The sequence below is a fragment of the Pteropus alecto genome, unplaced genomic scaffold (genome assembly GCF_000325575.1).
Source record: "Pteropus alecto unplaced genomic scaffold, ASM32557v1 scaffold50, whole genome shotgun sequence".
Taxonomy (NCBI): domain Eukaryota; kingdom Metazoa; phylum Chordata; class Mammalia; order Chiroptera; family Pteropodidae; genus Pteropus; species Pteropus alecto.
In genome coordinates this window covers 8,171,134-8,182,167 of record NW_006431918.1, presented here as the reverse complement: position 1 = coordinate 8,182,167, position 11,034 = coordinate 8,171,134, and the positions used below count along the sequence as shown (strand labels likewise).

Genomic DNA, 11,034 nt, shown 5'->3' with positions numbered 1-11,034 from the left:
GTTTTCTGTCCTCATTCGTGTTTCCTACCTCTTTGTTGACATTCTCACTGAGATCAAGTATCCTTATCACCAGTGTTTTAAACTATGCATCTGGTAGATTGCTTGTCTCCATTTTGTTCTTTTCTGGAGCTTTGTTCTTTCATTTTGGGACATGTCTGTCTCCCCATTTTGGTTGCCTCCCTGTGTCTGTTTCTATGTATTAGGTAAAGCTGCCATGTCTCCTGGTTTAAGCAGAGTGGCCTTATGTAATAGGTGTCCTGTGGGGCTCAGTGGTGCAGTCTCCCTAATCACCCGAGCCAGGTGCTCCAGGTATGTCCCTTGTGTGGGCCTGCCTGTTACAGTTGAGCCTTGGTTGCTGTTTGCATGTCAGGCTGATTGGTTGTGGGGACTGGTTGTGACTACAGTGGAGAATCTGTTCTGCAGGGGCTGACCTGACAGAGCATGATTTATTTTAGCAGGCTCTGGTGCCTGCCCAGTCTTCCCTTTGGGTGTGTCTTTTGTGAAGGTGGTTAGGTGGTGCGCTTGTGTGGTCTGAAGCTGGGCCTCTTTGGATGGGCTCTGTGGCAGGCCAAGTTTAGCTGCTGTCCATGCCCTGCTTGGGCCACTACAAAGTGGTCTGCACGTAGATGCCACTTGTGCTGGGCTTGGAGGTGCCTGGGAGAGGCTAAGCTGCGAACCGAGACCAGCTGCTGCTAGTGCTGGATTTGGGGCTATTTAGCAAGAGGTAGAGAGCATACTGAAGCCAGATGCTGCTTGTTTGTGGTTTGCAACCCCTTAAGAGATTTTTTAGAAATGTCTGCATCATGAGCCAAGAAAGGCCATTTGTATGGAAAAGCCACTGGCTTGAGAAGGCCCACAAATTGGGTGGGGTCTCAGGGAATCACCAGGGCAGAGTGAATGGTGTTAGCTAGGTTGATGGAGACTCAGACATGGCATCCGTTGGACTCTGCACACTAGGACAGGGGAGGGCTCGACAAAAGAACAGTGGCTTCTGTCAGCATTTCTGTCTGGGAGAAAGCTGCCTCTCTAGCCCTTTGCTGAAGGCAGACAATTCAGTTCCTCCCCATATGTCCCTGGTGCCTTTCTGGCTGCTGTCCCAGAACTGGAGCTCAGAGTGAGTAAGTCCATGCAAGGCCCTTTCAGAAGACGTCTGAGACTTTAGCTGCCCTCTGTCTCACTCAGCCATAATCTCTTCTGGTTTCTGCAGCCAGAAGTCACAGGGACTTCTATTCCTGGCACTGGAGCCCTGGGCTGTAGAGCCTGTTGTGAGGCTGGGACCCCTTACTCCTTGGGAAGCAGGGAGCGCCGTAGCCGAGCTATCCCTCCCAATTCTCAACTGGCTGCTTCTGTATGTCCCCAGTTGTAGAACTTTGATTTGGCTAGACTTCGGGCAATTCTCAGTGATGGTTCTTCTGTAGTTGTAATTTTGATGTGGTTGTGATAGAAGCCAAGCACAGCGTTTACTTGCTCTGCCATCTTGACCAGAACCCATTTTTTTAAAAATTCTTTTTAAGGGCAAGGTGGCAAACTCTTCCAGTTTTATGAATGTTGTTTAAAGGGTGTGTTGTGGATTGGGACCAGCACTCTAAAACGAGGAGCCTCCTGGCACCACTTCAGTTGTGCAGGGGACGGGCTAAGCCCTTTTTTGTACTGAGGCTGGTCAGATGGTGTTAGCTGACCTCATATCCCCCAAAACACACTGCTGCACTTGGGGCTATAGCCCCATGAGAGACCAATAATAGCTTTAGCATCTTCACCAGGCTTGTGGGATTTTTATAGCAATTGGGAAGACAACTTGGTAGAGAATCCCAACTTCTAGAGTAAGTAAGTAAACCCCAGGTAAGCATTTTCTTCTTGCCCCAGGACTGGCTTCAGGCCTGCCAGTGCTGAACAGGAAGTGTAGACAGGGAATTCGCTCTTCAGTCATGTAGAACAGGCCAAATGTAGACCACTGCCTGTTTTTATGACTTTCTACATTTTTAATGGTTAAAAAAAAAATCTAAAGATTTCATGACATGTGAGAATGATATGAATTGCAAATTTCAGTGCCCATAAACACAGATTATTGGAGTGCAGCCACACCCATTTGTTTATGGCTACTTTTATAAGGATAGAGCCTGCAAAGCCTAAAATATTTAGTTTGTCTCTTTATGGCAGAAGTATGCCAACTCCTGATATAAAAGGTCCCTCCCTACCCCAAGAGCTAATCCTATTACCCTTTCCTGCTCCTTTCCCTCCAAACTTTCTTTTCCTAACTTAACACATTTCCTTTCTTTAGCCAGGTGGCACTGAAAGTTCTAAAGTTACAGCAAACACCAGTAATCTTATGTCCACCTGGACACAGTGAGCGTGGGACTAGACTGTGCTAGCAAGCCAGAAAGAAAGAACCTAACTTCTGAAAAATTTATGCTGTTTTCCACCGAGTTTTAGTATAGTTGCCTTAAGTCTTTAACTACTCTTTGACAGTTTTTTAAATCATAGAAAAGGACGGTCTCATAGCCATTCAATTCACATTCATATAAATGCCAACTTTTAGTGGGCTCTTAAATATAGCTTAATTTTAAGAACACAAAAATACATCTAAGTAAAAACCCATGTGTGGAAGATAGTTACATATAAGAAGTATTCTCTAAATCTTAACCAAATGCAAATAGTAAGATTTTTCAATACAGGTAAAAATCAATACCCTATTCCTCCATGCATTTCACAAATGGCCATCTCGGGGGGCGGGGGGCGGCGCTCTGGGAACGGTAATGAAGACTAGGACCAATAATTATTTGCTACACTTATAAAATTCAGCTGATAAAAATTCATTAACCTTATGATTATGGTTCACTTGAGTTTTATACTTGAGGTTTTTTACTGGATAAGTGCTATATTAAAACCATTAATCTTTAACTTCCTGTTCTAGTAAAGAATCTCTAATCCTAGTTCTGTTTGGAATTACATAAAACATGGAACTTTTAAGACTATACATTTATCATCATCCACATTTTTATAAGGCAGATGGCTGCCAAGGGGAAAAAATATTTTCTCAGCCTTTCTTGTAAAGGAGTTGTCAAATTCCCCTGAAGGTAAGAGCCAGGGCCCCGTTTCCTAGACAGCATCCTACCTGCCACCCAAACTGGCATTCGCAAAGTTCTTAATTGTAATATGGCTCCTCAACATCCAGGTTGGGCTGAGACTGGAGTTTGAGAGAACCCCAGAGACACGTTGTTCTCGACCTCTGAAATCCTGAGTGCCGCGCTGGTTTTGAGAGGAGCTGGGGAAGAACTCGTCACTCCGCATGTGCGTAAGGCTGCTTCGCCCTCTGGGTCCCCTCCCCTCCTCCGCCTGCCAGTCTCCTGTCTCCTCTTTCTCTTCTCGTTTCCTCCCCTTTTCCCATTCTCTTTCTTCTCACTTTTCCTCTCATTGCAACTTTCACCTCTCTGCTTCCTCTCCACAATCCCTCCTCTCTGTCTCTTCTACTTTCTCCTCTCCCTTTTCCCCTCCTAGCAAGCTCACTAATCACTCAGGTGCCAGCACTTACCAGGTGGTACGATAATGTGCTGGAAAAAAGCAGTGGATTGTTTAAGCCTAAAATCCAGTGGGAAACACTGCAGAGGCGGGAAAACGAGTGTGCATGAACAGTCCGCAGAAAGCCTTCCAATACTGCCTCAAGGAACTTCCCTGAGCCTTTGGTACTGACGGGCCACAGAAATTGATTTAGCCAGCAAGGGATTTCAAATTATTTTACAGATTTATTAGTGTAGCTGACAACATAAGCACAACTCGGTGACAGATTATCAACATTATTATTGTAAATAAAGGAGGAAAATCCTCTGCTGTGCACTTGGTTTAAATGAAGTATTACGGGGAGGGAGGGAAAGATAAAAGCAGAGGGGGCCTGCCTTTGTGGTGGAGGCCGTCAAAATGCAATGGGGAGAACTCACTGAAACGCATGGAGAGAAGAAAGCCGTTTACTAAATTAAATCGATCCTAGGGCAGAGAAGCAGTGAGTACCTTTGACCTGAAGGTAATCTATATTTAGGGATTTTGTTCCTTAATACTGCCTGACCCCAATATTAACTTAAGAGAAGGGGGTGTTCAGACTAGATTTGGGAGAATTTATGTCATCTAAGCTGTCTTGGGTCACGAACAGCAATAGATAAAACGCCCAGGCCAGCTTAAAGTCACACGCGGCAAGCAGAGGCCTTTGCGACCCTCTTCCCACCCCCATCAAGCGCTGGGTCCCCTCACTGACACGATTCACATGCACACCCAGCTCTGTTCTGGAAAATGATAGGAACACCACAGCTTCCCTTTTACCTTAAGCTGCACCAAGAAGTCTGGAGGTGAGAGAGGAAGCGCCCAGGAAACAGCCTCTCCAAAGAGCAGTCCTTACTCTTATGGAGCCCAGTCTTGAAAAGCTCTGAAGCAAGACTCTGGAAGACCCATTAGCATTACCGTTCCTTGTATACCAAGGGGCAAATGCCCAATTTGCATCATAATTTGAAGCCCAACTCTTGGCAAGTTTGGGTCTTGTTAGTCACACAAAAGTAAAAACTGAAGCTAATTCGAAATAGTCATAATACCTACCACTCGCACTGTCAACCTCTAAAGAGGAAACCGACTCTATAAAGGAGAGTTTTAGGTGTACTCTATTGCATTATTTTAGATTTGATACTCAGAAAACAATGTGCAGCATCTTTCTTTAAAAGCCATTCAGAATGGCTTCACAAGACCTTAAGCAAAACTACTCTTCTGAAGGCTCACCTGGGCTTCACTGGTGACCTCGTGAACGGAACATTCCAGCTTAGCAATGCAGTCAGCACAGCTGGGACGTGTCACGGTTGGTGAGGTATATAAGCCTCATCCAAGCGCTACCTGATTTTTTCTTTCTTTGGCACGAAGAGACTCAGCGACTCATCAGAAGTTTCTTTATCAAACCCCCTCCCTCTTCACTTGCCACACTCTGAGGTAAAAATCTCGAATGCCAGAAAGTCTGTAAAGCACTCACCCTTATGTTATCATCTGTCTCCACAGCGGCCTGGAGTTTTCCATTAACGCTGAATGTGCAGAAGAAGCCGTTTTCGTAGAATATGACACAATGACCCTCTCTTGAAGCCTGAATGAGTTTTGGTTTCAGGCAGTTTTCAGGACCCTCCAAAGTCCTTAACAAGTCTCCATTCATGGAATGTATGAGACATGGTCCTTCTGAGAAAAGAGAAGAAACAAAAGACACAATTCATTTTTGTAATGAGAACAGACGTGTGATCTGAATCTCGAGCACAGATGAAACCGGATTATAATACCATATTACAGTTGTAGAAAGCCTTCAAAATTATGCATCTTATATGTTATTTGTAAAATTTCCTCTGCATGCTTGCTAGATCTCACCTTTCACTTGAGAGAGGAGAACGCTGAGTCATATACATTCAAGTTCACTCCTCCTCAAGATACAAAGTTACTTTATGAAATTCATTATTCCTAGAGGTGACTAAAAACTCGAGGAATTCAGAAAGGAACAGGACAAATTTCAAATCCTAGAAGAGCTTCCAGAAAGGCTGGGCTTCAGTCCTACATGGGCCCCTTTCCCCTATCTCACCAGGGTCCTGACGGCCCTGGGATCCTCGTCAGGGCAGCTTTTGAAGGCCTAAGTGTCCCTCTCTCTCACTGCTTGCTACTGTACAATGAAAGAAGGTCTGTGGTAGTCCACCTTCTCACCACCCCCTCCCCAGATGAATTCAGAGATCCTTTTACCACTTCTTGAAAACTGAGTCTACTTCCTAGCTGCTCCCCAAAGCAAACAGTACCACCCACCACCCCTAGCATCTCAGGCTGACAATCAGGCCGAGATGCTTGAGGAAGACGGGAACTGCTTGCGTGATGAGCAGGTTCTAAGAGGTGTGAGTCTGACAAAAGGAGTAAAGGAGTACATATGCCTTACTGCTCTCCAGGCTAAATCACCTGGGGCTGCATGGAATCGTTACCTGTTGCCCACAGGACTCCTAACAGCATGCCCTTTAAAAATGAGGCTCTCAGCTGTTTCTTGACCACTCAGTAAATTTACATTTTTATTGTTCTCAAATACATCCAGGCAGTCTTTGCTTTGCACAGTTCCAGTAGGTGTCAATTTCAGTTATCAGAGTAACTGTGCACAGTACACACTTCGTGGCTAGTTCTTCAGTACACAACTATGTAAACAACAGATGTGCACCGTGATTGGTGACCAACCACATCGCTGCTTTCAAAGTTGGTCAGTGAGTGGCCACTGTGTGTCTGTTACTCAGTTCATGCACAGACAGCAAACTAAGAAAAGTTGTGTTGCCTCCTTGTCTCCAGTGATACACCTATGTGACATTTCGCAAGAATGGACACAGAGGGTACTGGCCAACAAAGATGAAACTGCGGTGAGGAAATGAAGTGATCAAACTGCAAGCGAGGAGAAGGAGCGGACTGTGGGAACGCCGACACTGCTCAGACAGTGTCGGTCCGCGGCCAGCGGAAACCAGTCAAGGTGAACTTACTGACATAAATTAGGAAAGTGGTCGTAACAAAAATGGTGATGTCCCAGAAAAAGTGATGCCGGCAAAACCTTCACATTAAAGGAACCCTCGGGGATAAAGCACAGAAGATAAAATGTGGAAGCTGATTCAGAGGAGTATGACAACTAGTCAAGGTGTGGAAAACTTAAGTTACACAAAGAGAAGGCAGCAAGCACTGTTCGAAGTGCTCTTGATAAGGTCCTCACAAAGAAATAATTTAATTCCCAATGCTTCTAATGTTTTACATTACAGTGTACTAAGTAAATGAGTTTTACTATTTTTTCGTGTCCATATATATGTGTGTATGTAAAGAATATTTAAAGTCCGTGGACCAATCAAAATTTTCCATTGATTATTAAAATCATTTTGCATGGTTTCAGCTTGCATGGTCATTTTTTGGTCCCACACCACCATGGAAAGCTAAGACAGCCTGTAATATGGTAGGTTCATTTTACATACCTAATTTGGATCACGTGTATTATAATCTAAGAACTCAGGTTAGCTCAGGATAGATGGAATTATTGGCTCTAACAAGGCAAAAATTCCAGCTGGTATAGAATTTTTGCTATAGGTATTACTATTTCATTGTTTTGACCAAATGAAATTTTAAACACAATCTTTTGAATATTTAATAAATCTTGTTAGCTAGACTAAATATTATATAGTTTAAGACACAGATAAAGTTACTCAAATATTCTAGGCTTCCCCACCAGATAAGCCTAAAACACATGAGATCACTGTGTTCAGACCCTGGCTTAGGGCACAGGGACAGAGAGGTGGATAGACTTATGATGGAATAAGCAATGGAATGGAAACGGCCCTGTTCCTAGTCAGATCCTGATTTGCTGCGTGTGTTCTTGGAAAGCTCACTTAGTATCTTTGACTTAAATATACGATGATGCTACGAGGACAAAGCTCCAGGCAAGACCAGCTTACGTATCTTTCCACTCCATTCTTGGTGCTGTTCTGGCTCCTGCTTAGTCCTGAGATTTGGAAGTTAAAACAGACTGGGTCAGGAGTGTCCACTCAGGTATGAGATGGAAGCCAGTGCTGCCAAAGTCCAGAACAATGAACAAATGTACAAAGATACCCCTTGTTCCTGCCGCTCTCTTTAGAGCAATGCTGTGAAAAAGATGCTTCTGCAGTGATGGAAATGTTCTCATCTGTGCTGTCTACCATGGTAGCCACCAGTCACATGTGAATACCGAGCACCTGAAATGCGCCTAGTGCCACCATGGAACTGAATTTTTAATTTTATTTCATGAGTTAAACAGCCTTACGTGGCTAATGGCTACCAAAACAAATGGCACAGCTTTTGAGAAAAAGGTTCCAAATTCATCTTTGGTAATCTGTTACTAGAAGGCACCCAACAGTACATACATTGTATAAAAGTGCCAGACTTACCTTTAGAACCACTTAACACCAGGCCCAACTCGGCGCAGACTGCGGCACAAGTGATCTCATCATCATGGCCTGTCAAAATGGCCCGAGGAGTGGTGGTCCCACCTTTGGGGAAAAAACAGATTAAAAAAAAACCAAATTATTTCAAGGCCATGTAGGGGTTACCTCCCTCTACTCAGATTAAATAATCAACAACTTGTTCTTAAATTCCCATAATGCCTACATCTCTTATTTACAGCTTGGGAATGTGTCTAAAAATCCTATCTTGGGACTAGATCCAAACTATATGCTATAGTTGGAAGATCACATGTTATTAAACTTCTAATCCTTATGTGATTATCAAGCAGCAATGGTTGAACCTCAGTAAAATAAGTCAGAAATCTAGATTTGAAAATGTCTCAGGCACCTTCGAAATAAAAATATAAGCCCCTTGATTAGATGATTAGTGGATGGGTGAACATAAAAGTAGGGACTTAGGCTTGATTCACATTTCATAGAAAGGCAGCTGCCTTCTCTCTTGCCTCCCCCACACCTCCTCCGTGGGCCACTGAGACCCCTTGTCATAATTAAGAGTCTGAAGTAGGATTCACGATATCTCAAAGTAGCCCCCTCTCTTACATATCCATTATCTTTACTAAGCTCATATATTTTCCTGATACACAAATCTTAGTATATTTCTCTATGATTCACTCAAAGACAAAAGAGGAAAAAAATGATTCTTACATGTAGTTCTACTAATACTGCTTGAAAATTAGGGGAGGGGCTCGAGGGAGGACAGAGGAGAAATACCTGAACAATGGGAGCTGTTTCAGAGCACTTTCACAGGTAGAAGTCATTCTGTATCTTGTTTCAAACTAGAGAGAAAACTGGCCAAAAAGGAACCCAAACCATGAACGGGCCCAGTAATTACAAGTGAAATGATAATCGGCTTGATTTCTGCTGAGCCACAAGGATAAACTGAATTCCATATTTAGCATGAAGGTTACTATTTTAAGACTAAATTAGTCCTCTACTTTTATAGTCACTAAGGACAAAGACACAAAAAGCTTTTTCATAAATGAGACTGGAGAGCAAGATTCTGTTAGCATTCTGATTTCCTTGATTTGGATTGGTTTTATAGTATTATTGATAAATGACACTGTGTAATCCAAAAGGGGGAAATTTGCCTGGAAAGTAGGTCACTACCACCAGCTGTGGAACTCTGAGGAAAAGAATAACTTGTCATCCTAACCCCAGACACTTGGCTATCCTTGGAACAAGTCACACACTCTGCGGAGGGAGATCTGATAGGTTGGAGGAAATCCAATGGAAACCCACTGTCCTTGGAAAAGCCAAAAAAAATTAACTTCAGTGGTTTTTACGACGGGCCAATGGGTTCTCTGAAATTTCATGCAAAATATATGTGCATGCCTATGTTTTGCTGGGGCGGGGGTGGGGAGCTGGAGAGGAGAGGAAGTAAAATAGGTTTTCTGAATGCACAGAGATCCACGACCAAAAACAGGTGAGGAGCCTCAACTATGAAGAGAGGGGCCTAGTTTCTGTGCCTCCAGATCCACTCCACCTGGAGCCTGCAGTTACTTGTCTGGCCATTACATGTAATTATTGCAATGTGTTACTGGAGTACATGATGCACAGCTGTGTTTCCGCAGTGTCCTTCATGGCTTTTGGTGAGTGAAATTTAAGTCGAGTGGCATCAGAGCAAACTATGCATCACGTTGGTGATGCTCCACGCTGCCTGACTCTGGAAAGGGGCCTACCTGCTTGGTGACAAGGGGAGACCTCAAAAGACCTACGAAAACACAAAGGGGTAAGGGGAACAAGGGGGTCGTGGTTTCATTTGATTCAGTTTAAAAACTTCTTTGGGGAGAGAAACCTACCTTAATTACAAAGTTTACTTGATATTTCCCAAACAAGAAAGAATTTGTCATAAGAGCATTTTTTTCCTTGAAAAATATACAAATTTGGGGAAATTTTTAAGAAAAGAAACACATAGTTTAAGCCAATCTGAACTACTTAATTTTCTGTTAGAGATAAGCCTTGCCACAAAAATTAGAAATAGATGTTATATTCTTAAAAGTTACCAATACTTTACCCTCATTCATGGTTTCACCCTTTCCCAAGATGCTCTATGTTCCACAAAAATACCATGTTATTTTTGAAATGATGTCTATATCTACTGGCAACTTTTTTTAAAATCGTGAATTAAAATCATTAAGATCTAAGGCATACATTTTCAGTGATTTTTTCCTTTTCTGTTTTAGTTAAGTTACCATTTTATGGGAGAGTGAGATTTGTGTTTTAACTTGAATTGTCTTGGAATTCCTCAGTGGAAAATGAAGGTTTGAAGGAAAACTGATGGCAACTAAAAATCTTAAGTGTAAGCCAAAGAAAACACAGGACAGATGGATAATGGCAGACCCAGAGGACATTGTCACTTAAGCATGTCAGTACTAACTTTTTCTTTTCTAGATCTAAGAAAATTTTCTCAGGAACATGGGGAGGAAGTGATAATATTGCTATCAACTGTATTTCTTTAATATAAAAGAACTGAAATACTGAGAATTTTCTATGACTATAAAGTTAGAGTTTAGTAAGCCTCACTTTAATCCCATAAAGAGGGTTAACATATAAGCATTGTTTCTGTAAACTCAGTTAAAATTTTTATAAATATGCTTTACTTGCAAAATACTAGTTTCCAATAATCCACATTATACCAGTCATTTTTCCCTCCACAAGTCAGGAAGAGACATACACGTACGTAGACTGTAATTTCAAAAGTGAAAAAAGATTTCTTCTTTTCCTAGGGCTTGCTCTCTAAATAAAGAACTGTTTAATGCTAGGACTTTGGCTTCAAAGTTTGGCACAATGTTCTCTAACCCAGGAAGCAACTAGTTTCCAATAATCCACATTATACCAGTCATTTTTCCCTCCACAAGTCAGGAAGAGACATACACGTACGTAGACTGTAATTTCAAAAGTGAAAAAAGATTTCTTCTTTTCCTAGGGCTTGCTCTCTAAATAAAGAACTGTTTAATGCTAGGACTTTGGCTTCAAAGTTTGGCTCAATGTTCTCTAACCCAGGAAGCAGGTTAGACACTTCAGGAAA

At 42.5% G+C, this 11,034-nt stretch overlaps 2 protein-coding genes across 9 annotated transcripts in view; one reads left to right on the top strand and one right to left on the bottom strand.

Moving 5' to 3' along the window:
• Positions 1-6,906, top strand: part of DCLK2 (doublecortin like kinase 2) — a 153,843-nt gene extending 146,937 nt beyond the window's left edge. For 7 of the 8 annotated variants that reach the window (XM_015600706.2, XM_025042829.1, XM_025042822.1 and 4 more), the window contains 2 exons: positions 3,173-3,288; positions 5,026-6,906. The gene's annotated coding sequence lies outside the window, so the exon portion shown is untranslated. The remainder of the gene's footprint in view (positions 1-3,172; positions 3,289-5,025) is intronic. The other variant, XM_025042797.1, reaches the window with a different exon arrangement.
• LRBA (LPS responsive beige-like anchor protein) overlaps positions 1-11,034 on the bottom strand; it is a 558,252-nt gene that overhangs the window by 4,849 nt on the left and 542,369 nt on the right. The window contains exons 56-57 of the mRNA XM_006906268.3: positions 7,932-8,033; positions 5,000-5,196 (exon numbers count right to left, since the gene is read on the bottom strand). Coding sequence (XP_006906330.1) covers positions 5,000-5,196; positions 7,932-8,033 — 299 coding nt within the window. The remainder of the gene's footprint in view (positions 1-4,999; positions 5,197-7,931; positions 8,034-11,034) is intronic.